Source organism: Prionailurus viverrinus, chromosome C1 (assembly GCF_022837055.1).
Source record: "Prionailurus viverrinus isolate Anna chromosome C1, UM_Priviv_1.0, whole genome shotgun sequence".
Classification (NCBI taxonomy): domain Eukaryota; kingdom Metazoa; phylum Chordata; class Mammalia; order Carnivora; family Felidae; genus Prionailurus; species Prionailurus viverrinus.
The window spans coordinates 138,687,392-138,713,180 of record NC_062568.1 but is presented as its reverse complement, the minus strand read 5'-3'; the positions used below and the strand labels follow the sequence as shown (position 1 = coordinate 138,713,180).

The window sequence follows — 25,789 nt, the reverse complement described above, 5'->3', positions numbered from 1 at the left end:
TGTTGTTTCTGGTATTGTTGATTTTAGTCATTCTGACTAGGTAGGTATAAGGTGATATCTCCTTATAGTTTTGATTTGCATTTCCTTGATGATAAGTGATGATGAGCATCTTTTCATGTGTCTGTTGGCTATCTGTATGTCTTCTCTGGAGAAATGTCTGTTCATGTCTTCTGCCCATTTTTTAACTGGATTATTTAATATTTGGGTGTTGAGTTTCATAAGTTCTTTATATATTTTGGAGACTAACCCTTTACCAGATATGTCATTTGCAAATATCTACTCCCATTCCATTGGTTGTCTTTCAGTTATATTGATCATTTCCTTTGCTGTCCAGAGGCTTTTTATTTTGATGTAGTGCCAATAGTGTCTGGTTTTTTTCCTGTGCCTCAGGGGACCCCTCTAGAAAAAAAGTTGCTATGGCCAATATCAGAGAAATTGTTTTATTTCCTGGTTGACCCATTCATTGTTTAGTAGCATGTTATTTAACATTCATGTATTTGTGCTATTTTCATATTTTTTCTTGTGGTTGACTTCTAGTTTCACAGTGTCGTGGGCAGAAAAGATACATAACATGACTTTGATCTTCTTGAATTTGTTGAGGCTTGTGTTGTTGTTTAATATGTGATCCTATTCTGGAGAATGTTCCATGTGCTCTTGCAAGAATGTGTATGCTGCTATTTTAGGATGGGATGTCTTGAATTTATTTGTTAAATACATCTGGACCCGTGTGTCATTCAAAGCCATTGTTTCCTTGTTGATTTTCTGTGTAGATGATCTGTCCATTGATGTAAGTGGGGTGTTAAAGTCCCCTACTGTTATGGTATTGTTATCAATTTCTTTATGTTTATTAGTTGGTTTGTTGGGTGCATAAATATTTATAATTGTTATATCCTCTTGTTGGATTGTCCCCTTTACGATTATTTAGCATCCTTCTTTGTCTCTTATTACAATCTTTGTTTTAAAGTCTGTTTTGTCCGATACAAGTATTACTACCCTGGCTTTCTTTTCACATTCATTTGTATGGTAAATGTTTCTCCATCTCTTCACTTTCAATCTGCAGGTGTTTTACTTGGCTTTCTTTTCACATTCATTTGTATGGTAAATGTTTCTCCATCTCTTCACTTTCAATCTGCAGGTGTTTTTAGACCTAAAAGGAATCTGTTGTAGGTAGCATATAGATGAGTCTTGTTTTTTATCCATTCTTTCACCCTATGTCTTTTTATTGGAGCATTTAGTGCATTTATATTCGAAGTAATTATTGATATATATTTATTGCTATTTTATTACTTGCTTTGTACTTGTTTTCTGAAGATTTTCTCTAATCCTTTTTCGTCTTTCCCTCTTCCATGGTTTACTGGTGTTCTTTAGTAATATATTTGGATTTATGTCTCTTTATTCTTTGCATTTTTGTTAGAATTGTGGTTACCATTAGGTTTGTGTATAACATCTTCTACATACAGCAGTATATATTAAGTTGATGGTTGTTTAAGTTTCAACCCATTCTTTACTCCTTTCCTCCCCATGTTTTAGGTATATTGTGTCATATTTTATATTCTTTTATTTTTAGTTTTTTGATTTTTTATAGAAATATTCATTTTTACTGCTTTTGTGTTTCCTACTTTCATACTATCACTTTTGGTCTTTCCTTTCCACTCAAATAGTCTCCTTTAATATTTCTTGCAGGGTTGATTTAGTAGTCATATACTCCTTTAGCTTTTGTTTGGGAAATGCTTTATCTCTCCTTCTGTTCCTAATGATAGCCTTGCTGGATAGAATATTCTTGGCTGCAGGTTTTTCCCATTCAGCACTTTGTATGTATCATGCCACTCCTTTCTGACTTGGAAAGTTTCTGCTGAAAAATTCACTGATAGCCTTATGGGGGAGGGGGAGGGCGTTCCTTTTCATGTAATTGTCTTCTTTTGTCTTGCTGATTTTAATATTTTTTCTTTATCCCCCGTATTTTGCCATTTTAATTATGATATGTTTTGCTATGGATTTGCTTTTGTTGATTTTATTGGGGGTTATCTTTGTCTCGTGTGTGGATATGTTCCCTTCCCCACATTAGGGAAGTTTTCAGCTATTACTTATTCAAATAAATTCTCTGCCCCCTTTTCTCTCTCTTCTTCTGGGAGTTGTATAATACGAACATTAATACATTGGATGGAATCACTGAGTTTCTTAAGTCTGTACTCATTTTGCATAATTCTCTTTTCTCTCCGTTGTTCAGCTTGGTTACTTTGCATTACTGTCCTCTAGGTCATCAATTCATCCTTTGCTTCTTCCAGGCTGCTGTTCATCCTATGAAGCGTGTTTCTCATTTTGTTTATTAAACCCGTTCTCTCTGCTGTATTATTCCTTATCTCTGTGTTAATAGTCTCGCTGGTGTCCTCTTTTCTCAAGTCCAGTGAATGTCCTTATGATCATTGCTTTAAATTCTCCATCAGGCATGTTACTTGTATCTATTTTGCTTAGATCTCTGGTTGTGGTCTTGTCCTGTTCTTTCATCTGGGACAAATTCCTCTGCCTAAATCTCTGTATATGTTTCTGTGTAGGAAACTCAGCTACATCCCCTATTCTTGAGGGTGATAGCTCTATAAAGAAGAGGTTCTGTAGTGCCCCACAGTGTAGTGTCTCCTGTTCCTCTGGGCCTGGCAGTCTGGGAGTGTCTCTAATGTGTGCTACGTGCACTCTACTGTTGTGTTCTGGCTGATTTATCCTTCAGGTCAGTCATCTGTAGAGGCTCTCTTTGCCTATTATGGGTAGTGTTTAGTCCCTGGCCTGAATGTGATGCATTTTAACTAGGTGTGCTCTGGTCTGCTTGTGAAACAAGACTTACCATGGCCACTGAGACCAAACGGTGTTGACATGGGTTTCAGCCAGTCTTCTGGGGAAGGGGGCCTGCCTCACTGGGACTGAAGCAAGCATGGCTGGGAAAGGCAGCTCTTTTGGAGCATGGGGGGTCGGGACTTGGTGTAAGCAAGTTAGGTAAGAGTGTTGGTGCTATGCTGGTTCCCTCAGGTGGCTCTGTGTCTGTGCTGAGGGGCAGGGGAGGGAAATGGCACCTGCCAGTTCTTTGGTTCCCTGAGGGGTATCTTTGTGAATACTGCCTCTCTGGGATATGCTCTGAGATGAGTAACTAACCTCCCCACCATATGTCCCAGGCTCTCTTCAGATCACTGTTTTCACAATATATGTTTATGGGATGTTTGCCCTGCTTTTTCTCCAAGAGCAGCCCCAATGTCCTCCAAGGTCTCCCAGAGTCAAGCACGCCAACGTTTAAAACTCCAGGCTTTGAGCCCCTACTCATTGCAATAATTCATAAAATTTGGGCCCTCTTACTTTCCAAGCCAATTGCCTTGGGAATTTGTTTTCTTTTTTACTCCCCTGTGTGCTAGTCTGTCTATTACCTGTCTCCAAGATCGCAGCTCCCTCCTTACCGCAGTGGCCATGAGCCAGTTCTCTCCCAGGCTCCATCTCCATACTTACTACCTTCTTCAAGGTGACCTCTTCTCTACCTTTAGTATGAGACTTTCTTCTGCCAGTCTTCAGGTCTACTTCAGGTTATTTAGGATGATGTGATAGTTATCTAGAATTCATGGAACAAGGGGAGCCCCAGGTCCTCCTACTCTACCACCATCTCCCCCACACTCTCTTTGTTTTCATTTTGTTTAGAACATTTTTAAATTTCTTTTGAGACTTGTTTGACCTATGTATGATACAGAAATGTGTTGTTTAACATCCAGGTATTTTAGGATTTTCCAGCTATCTTTATGTTATTGGTTTCTAGTCTAATTCCATTGTGATCTGAGACATACATGGTAATGTTTCTATTCCTTTAAATTTGTTAAGGTGTGCTTTATGGCCCATTATGTGGTCTGCTGTGATGAATGTTGCATGTGAGCTTGAGAAAAATGTTTATTCTGCTGTTTTTGATGAAATATTCTATTAATGTAGATTACATCACGTTAGCTCAAAATTTTAAAAATTATCATAATATACCCCTGTGAACAGAACAAAGGAGCAAAATGATTGTCCAAATGATGCACAAAAAGCCTTTTACAAGATTGAATACCCAAACTATTTTTAAAAAAACATGTAAATGAGGAATAGAAGAAAAAAGGGGTGCCTGGGTGGCTTTAGTTGGTTAGTCGTCTGACTTCAGCTCAGGTCATGATCTCACAGCTCATGAATCTGAGCCCCATATCGGGCTCTGTGCTGACAGGTGGGAGGCATGATCTCACAGCTCAGGAGTTTGAGCCCCAGATTGGGCTCTGTGCTGACAGGTGGGAGGCTGGAGCCTGCTTCAGATTCTGTGTCTCCCTCTCTCTCTCTCTCTGCCCCTCCCCTGCTCATGCTCCATCTCTCTCTGTCTCTCAAAAATGAATAAACCTTAAAAAAAATTTATAAAATGGCGATTCAAGATTTCTTTATAAAAGTCAAAAGATAGAGTATATAATGAAAAGCCTCTGTCTCTTCCACCCTGATGCCACTCAGTTCTCCTTAGAAGGAACGAATGACACGGGTTTCTAAAAAATTTCCCAGAGCTATTCTATGTGTACATAGGTATGACTACACATAATACATTTTTCATGGTGAACACATTATATGCATTCTCTCATACCTTACTTCTTTACAATATATTTTCAAGATTTTTCTATGTTTGTACAAGTAGAGCTCCACTATCAATTTATTTATTGACTACATAGTATCTAGTATCCCAGGGTATACACATGTTAAGTTTATACTACCACTTTGTATAGATAGATATTTAATCTAATTTAGCAATCTTTTGCCATTTAAGATGATGCCTCAGTGGATTTTGCACATGTAGATTTCCTAAATCTATAAATCCTAGATCTGGTGTCCTCCATTCTTTTCTTAAGTCCAGTGAGTATCCTTATTATCATTGCTTTAAATTCTCCATCAACAATGACCATTGCTTTAAATTCTCAATGATATAGCTATATCAAAATGCACATGCATTTATTCTATCTAATGCAGGCCAGTCATCACCACCCTCTCGCGGGTACTTTTTATATTTGAAACTTTGCTGAATAAAATTGAAAAGCATACACACTAAAAATAGGCCAGAGTATATAGCCACATTCTTTAATTTCTTTAAAAGGAGAGCTAATTCTTTTTAAAAATTGAGCTCACTGTTCTCACAACAGTATCAAGAACTCTAACAGGAGAAGCAAATATTGAAATGATCTCACTGCCAAATCTGTCTAAAGCTTGTGTAAACCATGAAGCTTCATTATTTTTAGTCATGTCAATCGTATGTTTCAACTGCCTTATCTCCTCATCCATCTCTTCAGATTTCTTTCTAAATCCTTCTTTGAGCAGATCTTCTTGGACCTAAATAAAAGGCGAGAAGGAAAACATTTAAAATTATCATTTTTTTTAAGATTTGCACTTTGTATTTGAAAATTTGGTCAAACTATGTTTTACTCATAAAATTCTTCTTTCTTACTCAAGCATGAAAGGAGAATTTTGCAATGAGGAATATCTCCCTGGCTTGGACCTGAACATTGAGAGGAAGCATAGTTTAAAGCCTTTCTAAAATTCACACACCACTAAGGTTTTGCTAGGATGCTAAACCTGACACAAAGACAAATGTAACATTTTTCAGCCAAAAAATGCCAATTGATAGGTAGCCTTGGTCTGATTGCACTAGTTCTCAGTCCCACTTGGGTTGGTATGGTCACCCAAATAGTAGAAATGATGGGAACTTACAAGCTGTTCTAGAAATCTGTTATAAATATGTTCTGATGGACAATAAGTGATTTCCTCCCTATGCCATTTGATAAATTGGGAAGACTATCCACACTTAGAGACAATAGAGTAATTTTAGAAGCTGTCACTTCCCTGAGTTTTTAAGTCTTTACATTTCTGATAGTTTTATGTCAGCATATATCTACCTCAGGGTCTTTGGGTAGCAGTAGGGTTTCTGATAATTGTCAGTGATCTTGGTAAAGCAGTTGCTACTCATACTAAATCATATGGTTGAATATATGTTTAATCAAGCCTCATGAGATCATTTTAAAACCCCTAAATGCTATTTGTAGAGCTTGGAGGGGCCATACTCATCCTGAACTCTCTAGAGTCTACATATAGAGTGGAATTCAAAGGCTTCTATAGAAAAGGAGGGGGAAGAGGAGGGGAGGAGATGGAAGAGGGGAAGGAGAGGGAGAGGGAGAAGAAGAATAATTCAAAGGTTTCAGGATTTTAATAAGTCACAAGCAATTAATGGCAATGATGCTTCCCTCCATGAGCTCCCTGTAACCTTCACCCATCCTTTCCTGAGGTACCAGGAGGACCATCAAGCAGCACCAAGGCCATGGGCAGACGTACCTTCAGCTTATGCTCCAACATCATGTTCTGTTCTTTTATTATGTTTTCTGTCTCTCTCTTCATCTTCTCTTTCAGTTGAGCTATGTTCTCCTGGAGACTCCTCTGTTGTGCTTCAATCTGCTGTTCCTGCTCCAGTAGTTTCTGTCTTAGCACCTCCTGTTCCTTCTCAGCTGCTTCCTTGCTGGCCCTCTCCGCTGCCCCAGGAAAGTTCCAAGAGGGAAGAAAATTAGGTGAAGACTGATCTCTACCCTCTTGAACTCAGAGACAAAACAAAGTTGGGAGGGAAGACAGAAAATCTCTGCGTTCCTTGTGTCCATACCATTGGGAGCACATTTCAGAATATTAGGGTAAAGGCCCTATCTGGCTGACATACAAACACAACTCTCCTTGTTGTTTATAGATTTAGCAGAGTTGTTCCACAGAAGGAGAGGAAGCTCCTTGTTTCAGGAAGGCTTTGCACTCACACCTGACAGAGGGACCTACCCAAGCCATTGTGAGCCAAGCCCGGCCCCGTACCTGCTATGGCCTTCTCCCCATCGGTAAGGGCTTTATCTGCCTGCCAGATGGATTTCTCTATCGAAGCCTGTGATTGTAGAAAATTCTGGAGGACCTCATTTGCCTGAGGAACCAAGAAGGAGACAAGAACTTAGATTTCCACTACAGAGATAAGTGCTGCAAAAACAAGTATGTATGTCCATGTCATTTTTGCTTCGTGCTTAAAATTCTATGGTTGCTCCCTATAGTGTTCAAGCTCCGTAGTGTGACCAGAGACTCTCCATATCTCCTGCTTCCTGTCTTCTTCCAGTGTCTACCCCCCATGCTGCTGCCTTCTACCCACTCTAGTTTCCAGCCAGTCAGAACTATGTTCAGTTCTGTAAATCCATAATCTCTGCTGCTTTTATAGGTTTGCCTTCTCACTGGGAAATGTTGCCTCTAATTTGTACTGTTGATCTCCTCTGTGGTTTGCTGGCTTTAACTTTAGGCAAGTTATTTTAACCTGCCTGTGCCTCTCAGTTCAGATCTGTAGAATATTGACAATAAATGTAGATGTTTCTTTAGGTTGTTTGAAGGATTAAGCTAAAGAGTCTAGGAAAACAGCTTTACATGATTGCTATAAGAAATAATAGTCTAGGAGCACCTGGGTGGCCCAGTCAGTTAAGCATCTGACTTTGGCTCAAGTCATGATTTAATGGTTTGTGGGTTTGAGCCCAACATTGGGTTCTGTGCTGATGGTACAGAGCCTGCTTGGGATTCTCTCTGTCTCCTTCTCTCTCTCTGCCCCTTCCTTTTTCTCTGTCTGTCTCTCTCTCAAAATAAATAAATAAGCTTTTAAAAAAAAAGAAATAACAGTCTAATATATATTAGTTGCATTATTATTATCATTATTTTTAAATTATTATTGTTTGTTACCACAACCTATGTAGCCCATTTGCATTTATTTATTTGTTTGTTTGTTTGTTTATTACTCTTTTTTAATTTGAGTGTGGTTGACACACAATGTTACCTTAGTTCCCAGTGTAGAGCATAGTGATTTGACAGGTTTATCCTTATGCTATGTTCACCAAAAGTGTAGCTACCTTCAGCCTTGTACATCGTTGTTACAATATCTACAACATCATTGACTGTACTCCTTATACTGTGCCTTTCATCCTCATGACTGATTCACTCCATAACTGGAAGCCTGGACCTCCCACTCCCCTTTGCCCATTTTGCTTATCCCTTTATCCCCCTCCCATCTGGCAACCATCAGTTTGTTGTCTGTGTTTACAGGTGTGATTCTGCTTTTTGTTTGCTTATTCATTTGTGGGCTTTTTTTAAAGATTCCACTTATGAGCAAAATCATATGGTATTTGTCTTTCTCAGTCTGACTTATTTCACTTAGCATAATATCCCTTAGGTCCATCTATGTTGTCTCAAATGGCATGATCTCATACTTTTTATGGCTGTATAAGATTAAGTCGCATGTAGCCCATTTCCATAGGTTCATATGGGTTATAACTTTGTATGCAATTATCTGTGTATTTGACTTTCTCTCTTACTTTTGATCATACTTAAGTACAAAGACTCTGACTTTACCTTGTAAATTGTCAGCACTTAGCATATTCAATGTCATGTTGTTAAATGAAGAAATGAGTAATTTCTATCTCGTGTGGATTCCAGAAATCCATACTCATTTCTTGGGAATGGGCATTTCCACTCTCTTCAGGAGTATATAACACATAGTGGACCTTAAAAGCTAAATCTGTCATGATATCCCCATGCTGTCTTATCACCCACAACTGGTGCTGTCCTTTCAGATTTTCAGGAGGCTCTATTCTGTAGGCTCCCCCATGTTCCCCTTATTCCTCACCTTCACTCCTTTCCTGGGAACTTGTGAATAATTCCATTCAATACTTTCCTTTGCTTGCCTGTAGAGCTTGTACCCTCCAGGAACAGAAAAAGTTCCTATGGAAATATTTTCCATTAGGGCCTTTGAAAGCTGATCAAGCATAGACTGGCAGTATTTAACTGATGCTTCTTCATTCTGCTGCAAGAAATGTTGCTTCTTATCCTTTATGATTTCCTACAAGGGAAATGTAGAGAGATGTCACCAGAAGAAAGGAATGGAAAAGGTAAGATTCCAAAGAATCTGGTAGAAGGATTGATCTAACTGTGGTCCGTGAGAAAAGCATTCTGTTGGCGAAGGACATGGAATAAAACAGGAATCACAAGACTTGATTTACTGACAACCTTGAATACTCCCTGCAAGACTATGGGAAAGTTTCTTAACCTCCATGGTTCTTCTGAAATGTTGGAGTTGTGTTACCATAATTTCTATGGTTCCTTGCAGCTGTAGCATTCAGTGATTTTATCTTCAATGATACAGCGATACAACAAGGAGCAATGTAAGTTGAAAATGGCCTGGAATGAGGATCTGATAAGAGAAAGTTTGCTTCCTGACAAGGGGATTGTGTTCACAGAAAGCATCCATGCCCAGGAATGACTTTTGGGTCTTCTGGGCAGGCTTGGAATCCATAGAAGTATTCAGATCAGGAGGATATCTGTACTGATAATTGCTTCAGAAATCAGAGAGATTTCTAGATAAAGTACCTCAGTTTTCAGAGAAAAAAAGAAAGAAGAAAATGTAGTCCTTTGAAACTCTCTCATGAGAATCCAGATTTTTTTTATCCTTGAGTAAGAGATGAGCCATGGGGTCAGTAAAGGTATTTCTAGACTTCATCCTTCAAAGGGAAAGGACCCACAGAGTAAAAACTAAGACAAATTACCACAAGAGTCTTCTGGAACTCCTGATTTTCATCCTTGAAGGAACGCTCCATGAACACCCTAATGGCTTCCCTCTCACAGTCTGCATGCACATCCAGCAGCTCCTGGAGCGTGTCTGTGGGGAACCTCACTTGCTGGGCCATCTGCTCGCTGTAGTGGTCAGCTGCCTTCTGCACGGCCACTGAGTTCTCAAGCTGGGCTAGAGTTGTCACTGCATTCTCCAAACAAGGCACCGCCCCAGTATTGATGGTATCCACATAGGTCACCACCAGAGTTCTCAACCCTGAATGAGCCAGGATATTGAAGGGAAAAATATCAAATTATCACTCCACAGGATCTCAGATTCTGAGACTACATTTCTGAAGTCATGCACATGCACACACATCCCCCCACCTTCCCCCACAGGAGCCCTGCCTCCTTCTATCTTCACCTTTGTTTTCCTATTGACTCTTAATTTTTATGGTTTTCCAGGCCACACAGCCAAAAAAATTTAAAAATATACCTTCATCTAACATACTAAAAGGGTATCTGGAAAACATATTTTACCATTAAAAATTAAAAACAGGGGCGCCTGGGTGGCTCAGTCGGTTAAGCGGCCGACTTTGGCTCAGGTCATGATCTCACGGTCTGTGAGTTCGAGCCCCGTGTCGGGCTCTGGGCTGACAGCTCAGAGCCTGGAGCCTGTTTCAGATTCTGTGTCTCCCTCTCTCTCTGACCCTCCCCTGCTCATGCTCTGTCTCTCTCTGTCTCAAAACTAAATAAATGTTAAAAAAAATTAAAAACAAAATAAATTATATAGGTAGATAGATGAGGCAAGGTAAGTCAGATTATATTTATTTCTAATTATGAAGCTTCCAATGGATTTTCACTGATTTGTGGGGATGCTCTAAGTAACAAATAACACTTATCAGATAGGACTTCCCTTGAGGAAAAAAGAGCCCATACAGTATATTGTTTGTTTTTTGTTTGTGTTTTGTTTTTAACTAGGCTTCATGACCGCATGGAGCCCAATGTGGGGCTTGAACTCACAACCCTGAGATCAAGACCTGAGCTGGGATCAAGAGTTAGACATTTAGTTGACTGAGGCACCCAGGTGCCCAATACATTCTGTTTTTATACCTAGTTATTGATTTTTTTTTTAATCAGTGAAGGATTCTTTCAAATAAGTGGATGCCATAGATATCAGTGACAAAGTGTGCAATTTTGGAGAGGGGTTTGTAGAGCCCCAAAAGTGAGATAATGATAAGATACACGCATCTCTTCATAGAGTGTGAATGTATGTATATCCAGAATTCCATAAAGAATCAAACAAAAATGCCGAAAAACACATTATATAATATATTCAACATATATTAAGCCCCATAGAAATGGTGGAAAAAGAGACTCACGATTCCCGGTGACCATGACTCCCTCTCTGAGAGTCTTGGTCCTTGCCTGGGTGAAGATGTAAGAACAAAAATTGTTTGCTTGTTTCTGGAATTTAGGATCCAGTTGATTCTCAGGTATATTCTCAATATTGGCTAGGAGTTTTGTGTCATTTGTTGGCCGGTCAAAGACAAAACATTTCCGTTTTGGAAAGAAATGCCTGATGCACTCTCTGGGTAGATTGGATGCTTGGATTCTGGGATTCTTGCCTGAGGGATAAGAACAACAGAGATTACTGTGGGAACATTCTTGATGCAAGGGAGCTAAAGGGGTTTTTTTTGTTGTTTTTTTGGATTGAGAGAGAGAGAGAGAGAGAGAATGCATGTGCGTGCAAGTGGGGGAGGGGAAGAGAGAGAGAGAATAATAAGCAAGCCCCAGTTCAGCACGGAGCCTGATGCAGGGCTGAATCCTACAACCCTGGGATCATGATCTGAGCTGAAATCAAGAGTTGGATGCTCAACCAACTGAGCCACCCAGGTGCCTCAAGGGAGCTGAAGGTTTTTATGACAGGGATTTCAATTCTTTGCTTACAACAAAGAATTGTTTATGTCGTCTATGCTTACAACACCTTTAACATAGACATTCAATACTTCCTTGTACAGCAAACTCACACTAATGATATAATGCTGGAGAGAAATTTGGGGAGACATCTGATCCAGGTGAAAGAAGCCCATCGCTGGTAACTCCAGACCTGAAAATGGTAGTGCAGTTGTTTATTAGGTGTTTACTGAATGAATGGTTAAAAGAATGAAAGGTCAAGTGGAACTTTTTGGTCTAATGTAGAAATTGAGCTGTGGGACCAAGAGCCACGTGGAGCAATGTTAGGAACAAAAGTACTGGGCATATTAGGACACTCTGGTTATTTAAGGAAAACTCATTTGATGCTAAAAATAATTCGTACAATGTTAGCTTTTTTTTTTTTAAGCAAAAACCTCTGAAGAATACATGTAACTAAAATGTAATTTTAGGATGTCAACACTAGTCTACAAACTTCTTGAGGTAAAGGACCACACTCGATTTAACAGCCTGGCTCTTCTGCCTAGGCAATCTCTCATTAAATGTTTTGGGAAAGTATAAGTAGAAAAATGAAAGGGGCGCCTGGGTGGCTCAGTCAGTTGGGGGGGTCCGACTTTGGCTCAGGTCATGATCTCGTGGTTTGTGAGTTCCAGCCCTACATCAGGCTCTGTGCTGACAGCTCAGAGCCTGGATTTTCCTTTGGATTCTGTGTCTCCCTCTCTCTGCCCCTCCCCCACTCATGCTCTGTCTCTGTCTCTCAAAAATGAATAAATATTTTAAAAAATTAAAAAGAAAAGAAAAACAAAAGCAAGAATGGATAAATCAGAATTGATATTTTTCTCAAGATTTAATGAGATGTATACATCATTATAAATGTAACCTATTCAAGTAACTTATCATTTCAAAATTATATCATGGATAAATATGTGGGAATTAAGAGAAAACTATGACATAGAAAGTAAGATGAATGTTCTGATAATTATCAGAAATATTGAAAAGGCATAGACTGATAAGACAAACTTCTTCAGGTTTATTTAGAACACATAGTCATTTTTATATGTGATATATTCATACAGACATTAGAAAATTATATCCTTCTTTGAGAAGATTAATATCTGTGTGAAGTATATTTTTTATGGAAATATGTTGTGTATATGGTGACACATTGATTTTCCTTGTAATTTCACACATAACAAGCATCTAGTCAGTTGTATTCTTCAACACAGAAAAACAGAAGCCAAAATAAGGTACATGTATCTGGTCTTTGGAAAGTTTAAGTTTAAGCACCCGTTGTAATCTGGTAGCTAAATTAGCAATTGATTAAAGAACAAATCAGTGTTGAATAATCTCACCCTAGCCTAGGCTCTACTTTTCTTAAGTGAACTTAAACTCCAGTCCCTGGAGCTTTTCAACCCATCTTCAAGTCACCATTTCTATAGACTTCATTCTGGTCTTGAACACAAGTGCAACCCCAAAGATAATGGTCTGTGTTTAAGAGCTCCCACCCTCTGTTGGACTACCCACTACCCAGGCCATGCTCTGATACCTGGAATCAGCTTCAAGGCATTCTCCAGGTACTCATCTTCTGTGATAGGATCATCATTTAACTTCAGCTCCAGGGTGAAATCCCTCACAGTCCAGATGAAGTCTGGAAAGAAACTCACAAACTCTGTGGAATCTTCTGTTCCATCCTCTTTTGGAGAGGACTTTGTCCTGATTAGTTCTGTGAGCTCTGTCACATAACTAGGGCTCAGTTAAGGAAGAAGAAGTTCGTACCCCAAATTCCCACATTTCTCTAACAAAAAGTTATTATGAACACTTCCTTTTGCCCTGGGTCCCCTTGGGTCCACCAGAGGCAACGAAGTGGCAGGGAAGGAGAAACTAACTTGATCTCTGTTCCCATAAACCTAATGAAACATGGTGGTTTGTTTCATTAAAGGATACTGCAGCTGCTCCAGGGCCTGGTGGTTGATGGTGCCCAAGCTGTTGTAGACAAAAGTGCTGCACAGAAGCACAGCCAGGGCAAAGATCCAGGAATCATTCTTAGGGTCACCCTGCAAAGCACATTCGAACAAGAGTTTTAGGACTTTGCTCGTTAGAAATTCATTCAGACACTTATTTTGTCAGTCTCTCATTTATTATATCAGCTAACATACTTGTCATGCAAAGAAATAACTTTGAAAACAGACATAAATACAGATACCAACTTTGACAATTATAGAGACATTCCTTGTGATTGTGACTTTGTTCATATATACAAAGATTCTAATCTTCACAGAGCTTTCTTTTCCCTCAATTGGAGAAAATAAAGGAACATATATAGAAAAACTAGCACATTACCTGGTATGCAATTACGTATTCAATTCATTTATTCATTTTATATATAGCTATATAAAATACACCATAATTGCCATAACTGGGGATTCAAATTATATTCGGTTAAATTCAACAAATGTTTATCGGGAACTACTGAATGTTTCCCATTGTTCTTATATTTAAAAGCAAACTTGAAAATGGCAACTGTTACTTTCAAGATGACTATTTCAAAGTGGTGACAAACATCCGTAACAATGAATGTAACAAAGATGACAATATAAAAAGTTTTAGTAACCTTACATCTTAGATGTATTAGAGCATTCTAGAATGCTCTTTGGGCAGTTCACAACAAGAAATGTAAACCTGACTCTTAACTCCAGACCTCAAATACACATTTCATCTGGTAGATACATCAGAAATATTTCCTGGGGCGCCTGGGTGGCTCAGTAGGTTCAGTGTCCGACTTGGGCTTAGGTCATGATCTCGCGGTTCATGAGTTCCAACACTAGGTCAGGTTCTGTGCTGACAGCTCAGAGCCTGGAGCCTGCTTCAGGTTCTGTGTCTCCCTCTCTCTGTGTTATCTCTCTCAAAAATAAATAAACATTAAAAAAAAGAAAGAAAGAAATATTTCATCTCTTGGGAGGGAACTGATGTTTCTTCCTCTTTCCTGCCAAGGCACCCTTATGCTTAATAGTCTGTGGTGCAAACTATGGTGTGCTGCCTGGATCACCTTATAACATCGAAGGACTTGTTCTCCCAGCTAGTGGGAGTGCTGATGGAAGACAGCTCCCAAACGCCACTCCTTTTAATTAGAAAGGCTTCTAGAACCCTCTTTTAGTGATTTATCAGCACCCTTGCCCTAACTCAAGATAACTCAAAAGAGCCATCGCAGCCACATAACTCCCATGGAACTGACAGAGGTTAGTAATTGCGTTGCTGTGCAACTTTTTCCTGTCTCCAACTTGCTTCTTTCTCAATCATATTTTATTAAATCTGACGGCATATTTGGGGTCTTCTCAACTGGACTGAAGATGTTTTGAGAGCAGGACCTTTACTGTGGTGACAAATATCTATAGTTGTAAGCCAAGAGGCTGCCATTCAGCTATTCAATAATTATTCCTTAAACGTAATCAAATAATTCACCCAGTGCCAAGAAATAAAATATTTTATCTAATATCTTATCTAGAAGTGAGATTCTAACAAACCAGCATGCCTCATTTACTATACTTGGATTTCTAGATTTTGCAAATAGATCACAGCAGTTAAATTATAAAATATCGTGAAGGGGTCAAGAGCAAATCCAGAATAAAAAGGATTTATGTGTGACACTCTGCCTTACCTTTTCCACATCACCCAGGCCCTCAGTATCCAGAAGGACCAGGGTGTGGTTTGGCTTGGAAGGGTGAGGCACACACCACATCCAGATGCCCTTGGTTTTAGACTGCACTGTAGAGCCCAGAGGGAAACCTGCAAGGGGAGGGCAGAAGACAACATACAGTGACAGGAGACAATCTAAACAGCCAAAGGGTCACAAAGTCAGACTTTCTGTAATGTAAGTGCCCTAGCATATAAGATGGCTCTTTCTCGAGTTCCTCAAGAATGTTCTACTTTGTGTGGCATTCTGTTTCAAGGAGGAGGGGACGTTAACTATGAGAATGATGCCAGTCAAGTGCTCACGATGGAGACAGAGGCATTCGTGAATCAGCAAAGAGTGGAGATCATTGATAACCATAACAGGAGCATTTTGAAAGAATGGTGAGATGCAAAGCCAGAGAGCAGTGGATTAAAGAGAAACATGGGAGAATAAAAAGTGGAAAAAGGAAATTGAGATCATATTTTTTGCCAAAGTGATTAAAAAAGAGGTGGGGGAGGAGGTTTGGTAGCTACAATGGGGTGTGAAATCTAGGAAAGATTTTTAAGATGATGGATGTTGCAGGATCATTGAGCACAACAGTCAAGAAAGAATTCTTGAGAAGTTTTATGGTGCATCTTAGTAAGTTCATTCACGTAGCATGGGGACAGGACCCAGGGACAGAAAGAGCCACATTTTTGCAGTGTGAACTTGGTGGTTATATGCTCAGTGTTCACGAGGGAGGGGACACGCAGGGAGTATTAGATCATAAATGTTTCTTTGAATTTCTACTCATAAAACTTTCACAAGATTTTCTGGGGCTTGTCATTCAGTTCAATATTAAGTATGGGTGAGACGAACAGGCAGTCATGAAACCCTTTAAGAATGTAGCAGCCAGTACACATTTGATATTTATTGAAACTAGGTAGGCTGTAGGTCAGCCTTCTGAGCTAACCATGAACATTTTTCTGATTCCACCCCTCCTCAATAGGTATTCAAACATGTTTATATGTTGATGGGAATATCCCATAAAAAAAGAAAATACGTTTCAAGAGAGAAAGGAGATACAATTATAAGAGCCCAGTATTTGGTCAGGTAAAAGAAGGTAGGATCCTGAGCATTACCAGGAGAGATTTTCCTCAACAGCAGTAAAACAGTATGATAACAGATTATTATAAGAGTAATTATAATAAGAGTAATTTAGTGGTGAGAATTAGAATTGGAAGTTTGGTTTATTGAGAGGAGTTTGGTTCTCCTTTCTTGTGACTGGGGAAGAAAAATAAGGATCTGAGATATAGCTAGAGTTAATCAATTTGCCCCAGACTCAATACAACACTCACCTCTGTTCTGTCCTGCAAGACGATTCATCAAGTAGGATTTGCCTGTACGATACAGTCCTACAATGGCCACCACCACTACTGGTTGAGAAATCTGTTCAAGAATCTGTATAGCTCTCTGGTTCACTGACAGCTGCATATTGTTATTTTCCACCAGACAAATGGGGGCCATCATATTGGGTCCAGATGCCATGGCAACCTGCCAACCTGGAAAAGTCTCCTAGTAGAAATAAGATTTCAGAGTCATTTTCTGACTTCGAGTTACCAAAAGCATCCATCAATATAGGAGTAGGTGAAACTTCTGTACTTTCTATGGGACAAAATGTAACCTACAATTAACATTAGTGATGAAACATAGGGTATACTCCAAAATTTTGCTTCAATAGTAATAATAGAATTCAAGCCATTGTTACTATGTACTGAGGGCCTACAATATACCAACCTCTGTGACACATACCCAGCCTCATTGATACTTCCGAGAACCTACAAGTTAGCAATTATTGTGCCCACTTTGCAAATAAGATAAATATGTCTCACAAAAGCTAAGTCATACAGCCAGGATCAAGCCTAGACAATTGAGCAAAATGGCAAGCTAGGAAGCTCTAAGTTCTTATTTCCCTAAGGAGATATCAAAAATAATCAAAATAGGGGCGCCTGGGTGGCGCAGTCGGTTAAGTGTCCGACTTCAGCCAGGTCACGATCTCGCGGTCCGTGAGTTCGAGCCCCGCGTCGGGCTCTGGGCTGATGGCTCAGAGCCTGGAGCCTGTTTCCCATTCTGTGTCTCCCTCTCTCTCTGCCCCTCCCCCGTTCATGCTCTGTCTCTCTCTGTCCCAAAAATAAATAAAAACGTTGAAAAAAAAATAATCAAAATATTGGCTAGAATAACTTTATAGTAGTTCTGTGAAAACAGTGAAAGACCTAAAGCAACCAAGCAAACACCCAATCAAGAAAATGCCACATTAAAAATGGTAGGAAATTCTGTGGTGTTTTTGCTTGCCCTTGGCCCACACTGTCCCCGGTGTGGTATAGTCTTGGTCTGGAAGGGGTGGTAACCCAGTTCCCAATTTTCTCCCTTGACCCAGAGACAACAGAGCAGACTTTGTTCACAGTGTTCTAATCTGTCTGGGGGCTACCTCCTCAGGTCTCTGGTTCATCTCACACGGATCTCAGGCAGGGGCAGAGGATGGGGATGTAGTGGTATAACTTGGATGTCAGATGGAAGGAAGCATTGGCATTGATTTCATGGGCATTGCTCACGAAAGCTGCAGAGAGATGGAACTGCAGTTGCCTGGGGCAAGAGATCACCCATGAAGACATAAAACAGACCATCCTAGGCAATAGTTCAGTTCATATCTCCCTCCTTTAGACTGGATGGAACAGAACACACTGAGTTTATAATGTTCTAATCTGTTCCAAGCTGCCTGAAGGACTACTGGTCTTTGTTTCACCTAATTGGGATCTCTGGCAAGGAGAAGCAATGGGCATTGCTAGGGAAAGCTGCTGGAGATTCACCTGCGGACCCCTCTGGCAACATATTATGAGTGTGTGATATTGCGATGTATAATAAGTATATATTTGGTCTTTGTCCCTGCTCTTGACACACAGCTTCCAAAACACTTTTAATTTCCCAAGTGATGAAGTATCTTTTGTTATAATATTTGCTCTTTTGTCTTTGGTTCCTAAAATAGTCCCAGAGTAAAGAAGGTGAAAGAAGTTGTCTTTTGTCATACATAACAAGCACCTTTCAACCACACCCAAGGTTACGTTAATGAGGTAACTTTGGAGATACCCTGGAAAACCCCAAAGGCTGGTTGCTCGGGTAACAAAGCATGTGACTAGAAAGTTAGAAATTTCAGCCTCATCTCCCAGGGGAGGGGAAAGGAGGCCTGAAGGTTGAGCTAATCACCGCAGGCTGATGATTTAATCAATTGTGGCTATTTAGTGAAGACTCCATTAAAAAACCCTAGCTGAAGGGGCTTAAAGGGCTTCTAGGTTGGTGAACATGTGCAGGTGCTCAGAGAGTGGTGTTCCCAGAGAGAGCATGGATGTTTCACACCCTTGATACCTTGCCCTATGCAGCTTTTTTGTCTTGTTCTTCCTGGGTTGTATCCTTTTTCTTTTTCCTTCTTTCCTTCCTTTCTTCCTTCCATCTTTTTTTTCTTTTCTTTCGTTTTTTCTTTCTTTCTTTCTTTCTTTCTTTCTTTCTTTCTTTCTCTCGCTCTCTCTCTCTCTCTCTCTCTCTCTCTCTTTCTAAACCAGTAAACTATTGAGTAAACTCTTTTTCCTGGGCTCTATAAGCTATTTTACCAAATCATTGAGCCTGGGGTAGGGATGGCAAACATAGCCAGTCAGAGCACACGTTACACCCTGGACTTGCAATTGTCATCTGAAGTAGGGCCAGTCTTGAGACCTTAACCTGTAGGGCATGCACTGACCTCAGACAGTTTGTATCACAGTTGCTTGGTGTGGAAAATTGCCCATACATGTGGTGACCAGAAGTGAAGTAGTGAGAATAGAGTGTTGAGAGGAGAAGTAGAATTGTTTCCTTTTCAGGGTGGAGACAAACAATAGACCATAAAAGGCCCCAAGGGGAGATTCTGAGGGAAATTGAGACATTTAAAAGCAGCATGTATCTGAGAAAATTGAAAAAAGCCACACTAACGCTCAGGGAAGATGCACGCTCAGAAAAGACCTAAAAAGACTTTAAGATTTCTCCCTAGGTTATTCCTGAGGTTCAAGATCAAGACCCCGCTAATTAGCAAAAGATTTCCTTGGCACAAAACCAATATGCAAAAAATGGAGAAGGTAGCTTCTTCTATAAATGACCAGTTTTCAACAGCAACAACAAAAATCACAAGGCATATAGAGAAACAGGAAAATATGGCCCATTCAAAGAAAGTGATTTAAATAAATGTGGCAGAAAACATCCCTGAAGAAACACAAGCATTGCATGTGTTCTAGGCAAAGACTAAAGTAATTTTCTTAAATATGCTCAAAAGGCTAAAGGAAACCACAAAGAACTAAGGTAAATCAGGAAAATGAGATGTAAACAAAATTGGTCCAGTCACAGTGGCATAAAGATAGACACACAGACCAATAGAATCGAACAAAGAGACCAGAAGTAAACTCTCCCATATATGGTCAAATGATTTTTGACAAGCATGCTGAGATCATCCAGTGGGGAAAGCGCAGTCTTTTCAACAAATGGTGCTGGGTAAATGTGATATTCACACACAAAAGAATGAAGTTGGATCATTTCTTTAACACCAAATATAAAATTTAACTCAAAATATATCAAAGACTTAAACATAAGAGCTAAGACTATAAAAAGTCTTAGAAGAAAACACAGGAGAAAACCTTCATGACACTGGATTTGACAATGATTTTTTGGATATGACACCAAAGGCATGATCAAAATATGAAAACATGGTAAATAGGACTTTATCAAAATTAATAACTTTGTGCATCAAAGGACACCATCAACAGAGTAACAAGGCAACCACAGAGTAAGAGAGAATAACCGCATGTCACATATCTGGTAAGGGATTAATATCCAGAATCTGTAGGAACTCTTACAACTCAATAATAACAACAAAAATAATGCAGTTCAAAAATGGGCAAAGGACTCAGACATTTCTGCAGAGAAGATATACAAATAGCCAATAGATACATGAAAAGATCTCAATATCACTAATCATGGGAATGCAAATCATACCACGATAAAGGACAATTTCACACCCATTAAGGTGGCTGTTATTTAACAAAACGAGAACAAAAACAAACAACCAACCAAAAACCCATCAAACAACAAGTGCTGGCCAGGATACAGAGAAATTGGAACACTTGTGCATTCCTGGTAGGAATGTAAAATGGTTACAACCACTGTGGAAAACCCTTTGGTGGTTCCCCTAAAAGTTGAACATAGAAATACCATCTGAACTGGCAATTCCACTTCAGAGTGTATGGACAAAAGTATTAAAAGCAGGGACTTAAGCAGATATATGTACACCAATGTTCATAGCAGCAGTATTCACAATAACCAAAAGGTGAAAATGTCCATCAAGGGATGGATGGATGAACAAAATGTGGCATATACATACAATGGAATATTTTTCAGCTGTAAAAAGAATGAAATTCTGATACATGTAGCAACACTGATGAACCTTGAAGACGTTATTCTAGGTGAAATAAGCCAGACACAAAGGACAAGTACTATATGATCCCACTAATAAGAGGTACCTAAAATAGTCAAATGCATAAAGACAGAAAGTAGAATAGTGTTTACCATGAGCCTAAGGGAGAGGGTATGGGGAGTTACTGCCTAAAGGGTACTGAGTTTCCATTTGAGATGATAAAAATATCTGGAAATGGGTAGTGGTAATAGTTGCACAACAATGAGAATGTATTTATTGTCACTGCACAATACTCTTAAAATGGTAAAATTGGGAAATTTTATGTTAAATATGTTTGTATCACAATTTTAAAGTTTTTAAAAAGCAACACTGGACAGTCTATTTTTCTTCCATGCTACTGCAGCCACTTACTGGACAGAATATTCTTCCTCAAAGACATTGATTATCCTGTAAAGTCCTTTATCTGTAACCTATGGTAGCTTTCTCATCATCATCACATAACAAAATGTGCTCTCCAATGCTTTCGTGTGACCCATGTGCTCATCTTTTGTCTACAGATTGACAAGTGTTGGGAGTGGAATGAGGTCAGTCTAGAGAGTGTAGCCTCCCTTTCAAAAAGGGAAGGCAGGAGAATGTCCTGAATCTTAAGAGATACAGGCCGAAGTCCTTAGCTGAGAGGGTCAGGTTTTCTGCAAATTACTCCTATGAATAAGCATAAAAATAAAAATGTAAATGTAATTTTATATTATATAGGGAGACATATATGTATATGAGAGATAAAGCAAATCTAGCAAAATGTCACCAGTGGATAAATCTAGGTGAAAGATATATGGGATTCTCTTGTAATTGTTTTTCAAGGTAAAGTTTAATATAAAAAATTAAATATTAAAAGTACAATTTAATCTCCTGGCATATTTTTTATTGCATTATAGTCATTTTTTTTTTTAATTTTTTTTAATGTTTATTTATTTTTGAGACAGAGAGAGACAGAGCATGAATGGGGGAGGGTCAGAGAGAGAGGGAGACACAGAATCGGAAGCAGGCTCCAGGCTCTGAGCCACCAGCCCAGAGCCTGACACGGGGCTCGAACTCACGAACCGTGAGATCGTGACCTGAGCTGAAGTCGGATGCTCAACCGACTGAGCCACCCAGGCGCCCCAGATATAGTCATTTTTTTTTTAATGATATTGTAGAATTGTATAAAATGTCTGGACATAAGAGGCTCCATTTTGAAGCTCCATTTTCTTTTCCAAATAATGAACTCTCTAATTGGGCCAGAGTGGCAATAGTTTTCAAGCAATTGCTCATAAAACTTCAATAGAGCAACTGGCATTTAGATCATATGAGGATAGTAAAGTTAATACATACCAGGGACAGTTTCATGTGATAGCACCAATAACCTTATGAACAAGATAGTAATCAGAAGCAGCTTAACCAGTCAGCACCAAATTAGGGTTGTTTTTTTTTCCCTCTTCTCTTCTTTATCTAAATCGTATAATTACCTCTTCCTTCTTTCCTGCAAAAACCCCTTGCTTTTCCCACATGAGCAGGACACTTTTCTGGTCAGTTTAGAATCTGTGCTCCCCAAAAATGAACTATTGGGACCTCATCAAGATAAAAAGCTTCTGTGCTACAAAGGAAACAATCAACAAAACTAAAAGGCAACCAACAGAAGGGGAGAAGATAGTTGCAAATGACATGTTGGATAAAGGGTTAGTATCCAAAATCTATAAAGAACTTACCAAACTCAACACTGGAAAAACAAATAATCCAGTGAAGAAATGGGCAGAAGACATGAACAGACACTTTTCCAAAGACATCCAGATGGCTAACAGACACATGAAAACATGCTCAACATCACTCATCATCAGAGAAATACAAATCAAAACCACAATGAGATACCACCTCACACCTGTCAGAATGGCTAAAATTAACAACTCAGGAAACAACAGATGCTGGTGAGGATGTGGAGAAATGGGAACCCTCTTGCACTGTTGTTGGGAATGCAAACTGGTACAGCTGCTCTGGAAAACAGTGCGGAGGTTCCTCAAAAAATTAAAAATAGAACTACCCTACGACCCAGCAATAGCACCACTAGGAATTTATCCAAAGGACATAGGAGTATTGATTCATAGGGGCACATGTACCCCAATGTTTATAGCAGTGCTTTCAACAATAGCCAAATCATGGAAAGAGTCTAAATGTCCCTCAACTGATGAATGGATAAAGAAGATGTGGTTTATATATATAATGGAATACTACTTGGCAATGAGAAAGAATGAAATCCTGCCATTTGCAGCAACATGGATGGAACTGGAGGGCATTATGCTAAGTGAAATAAGTCAGTCAGAGAAAGACAGATAATCATATATTTTCACTCATATGTGGAACTTGAGAAACTTAACAGAAGACCATGGGGGAGGGGAACGGGAAAAATAGTTACAAACAGAGAGGGAAGCAAACCGTAAGAGACTCTTAAATACAGAGAACAAACTGAGGACTGATGGGGGGGGGGTAGGGCAGGAGAGAGGGGAAAATGGGTGATACGTATTAAGGAGGACACCTGTTGGGGTGAGCACTGGGTGTTGTATGTAAGCAATGAATCACGGGAATCTACTTCCAAAACCAAGAGCACAATCTACTCCCAAAACCAAGTACACACTCAATGTTAGCTAACTTGATAAATTATATTTAAAAAAAAAAAGAAAAGAAACTGTGCTCCCCAAATTGCAATTCTGAGACCACAAATAAAGGCCTTTGTTCTTTTTCAATTTTACTTCCTTTTCTCAGTTGATAATATCTAGATATTTTTCATAATCAGAATGTGTAAGCATGCTATGATGAATATTCAAATGTCTCAAATATTCAGTTTTATATTAATATGTCACATATTCAAAATGCATCTAACACCAACTCTGTCATATACTACTTATGGGCCCTTAAACAAGGAGCCTCACCTAGCTATACTTAAGTTTTTAAAGACAATTATAGGGGTAATGGGAATACAATTATAGGTCCAACCTAGAGGATATTTTGATAATTAAACTAGATGCCATAAGCTTTTATCTTAGCATAGCATGCAGCACAAAATAGGACTTCAGTGTACGTTTGCTGAATAAATGGAGATTATAACAATTGCATTGAGCAATTTGGTCCATTGGGCTATGCATTTCGACATGCTCTGTAAACTATAGATTACTAAGAAACAAGGCCACCATATAAATTTTTTGTCGGATCAAAACAGTAGGCAAGTTCAAACAGGCTGCCCTGTACCACTTCCTTTTGTCTGCTTCTTCAGTGTGGGGAGCAGAGAATGTGGAAGTAAAATGCCCGCCTCAAATAGCTCCATTCTAACGACTGAAACTTACAGTCCCCTCTTTCGAGTGAAGATTAGAGGAAGCTGAGGAAGATGTGATGGGAACTATCGAACAACGTTATGAAAACAGGTGTGTGGGTTCTTAGCTGTGAATGAGCCACAGAACTTGTAATTTCAAATGAACAGCCATTGGATCCTGTTCAGGACTGGTTTTCAAAATTCGATGTACATGAAGAATCATCTGAAGAAATTGTTAAACCCAGATTCTAGGGGAACCTGAGTGGCTCAATTGGTTAAGCATCGGACTCTTGATTTCGGCTCAGGTCATGATCTCACAATTCATGGATTGGAGCCCCAAATCGGGCTCTGCGCTGACAGCACGGAGCCTGCTTGAGATTCTCAGTCTCCCTTTCTCTCTACCCTTCTCCCCCCACCCCACCTGCCCCTCAAAATAAAGCATTAAAAAAATACCATTACACCCAGATTCTACACATTTACCAAACGGTACAGGTGACTCTGATGTTCCTGTGAAAAATAAGCCAACAAACATCAGAGGGCAACAGAGACAGACAGACTTGACAAGATAGTTATTTTTAACTAATAAAGACCAGTGATGTGGGAACTGAATTTATTTCTACATGGAGACTAAACAGAACTCTCAGTCTCAAGCTTTCTTACGTATGACTAATAGAAAGATTAGAGAGAAACTATCTCTTTTAGATTATCATTGCCTAGAAGCTCCTTGATGGGCACTATCTTGTCCTATGGATTCTAATGCCTGTTACAGAGCCTGATAAAAATAAACTAGGGAGGCTCCCATGGGGGCTTGGCCCACTCTACTTGCAGCTGCCCTGGCTGACATTGTTCTGGAAGCAGCACATTCAGGGAGACACGGTGTGCCTGGCTGTCACTTTGCAGCTGCTACTGTTTCAAACGGAGAAGCTAAGCTACCCCAACACTAAAGCCAGCCACAGACCCCTATGGGCCAGACAAAAAGGCAACCTGCCCTTCCTGCTCATTCCTCCCTTGTCACTTTGAACCAGAAATCAGGTCCTGAGTTCAAGACAACGTTGCATATGAAAGAAGATGTGCATACCTGCTCTTCAGCACTACTGTCCAAGAAGAGTTCTCAGCTGCTCGTTGCTTGCTCACTTGATCCTTCACCTTTCTGTCCCTCCTTTATAAAAGCTTGAAAAAACTGAGGAAGTTAGACATTGCTACTCTTTTAATCATGTGTTAAAACTGAAATTGAAAGTAAAAGCGATTCAGGCACCCTGAATCAGTAGCCTCAGGCGTGAATATGGTTGTTTGGTGCATGATGAGTTGGGGTTAGGGAAACCCCACAGTTACTCAACAGTCAGGCTTTTTAGTAAACACACTCCATCAACTTCCTTTTGTCTTCCCCATGTTGGAGTGTTTTCCTGGCCTCTGTTCTCCATATGTCTCTCTCGTTCGGCTTAAGTTTCCTTAGCACACAGGAAAAACAGAAAATTCATGACACAAATGTCAGCAAAGCTGTATAAAACAAGAATATTTCAACTGTTTTTCTCTTAGTGGGAATTCCTGGGTTCTTTTGTTAGTGGAGAGCTTTTAACATTTTAAATATGTTCCCCAAGATATAGTGTCCATGCAAAATGAACAAACCTTTTAGAATTTCTTTTCTTTTCTTGACTAATATATTTTTAATTTTACTTATTTTTTTAAATTTTAGTGCCAGTGTAGTAAACATACAGTGTTATGTTAGTTTTGATGTAGTGATTCGTCAGTTCCGTATGTT

At 39.4% G+C, this 25,789-nt stretch overlaps 1 protein-coding gene across 1 annotated transcript; it reads right to left on the bottom strand.

Moving 5' to 3' along the window:
* Window positions 1-5,093: 5,093 nt before the first annotated feature.
* Window positions 5,094-25,240, bottom strand: LOC125173264 (guanylate-binding protein 6-like). The gene is made up of 11 exons (XM_047872185.1): window positions 25,109-25,240; window positions 16,567-16,783; window positions 15,215-15,342; window positions 13,504-13,613; window positions 13,106-13,302; window positions 11,007-11,252; window positions 9,621-9,901; window positions 8,705-8,917; window positions 6,871-6,973; window positions 6,355-6,548; window positions 5,094-5,358 (listed from the first exon to the last, which is right to left on the bottom strand). Exons 2-11 carry the CDS (start codon window positions 16,754-16,756, stop codon window positions 5,131-5,133), a joined length of 1,890 nt encoding a protein of 629 aa, XP_047728141.1. The 5' UTR covers window positions 16,757-16,783; window positions 25,109-25,240; the 3' UTR covers window positions 5,094-5,130.
* Between the last annotated feature and the right edge of the window lie 549 nt (window positions 25,241-25,789).

Coding starts and splice junctions, on each gene's coding strand:
- LOC125173264 (XM_047872185.1), bottom strand. CDS start 16,756: ATGGCATCTGGACCCAATATGATGGCCCCCATTTGTCTGGTGGAAAAT. Junction 15,343..16,566: donor TCTTGCAGGACAGAACAGAG/GTGAGTGTTGTA, acceptor CTCCCCTTGCAG/GTTTCCCTCTGGGCTCTACA. Junction 13,614..15,214: donor GCCTGGGTGATGTGGAAAAG/GTAAGGCAGAGT, acceptor TGTGCTTTGCAG/GGTGACCCTAAGAATGATTC.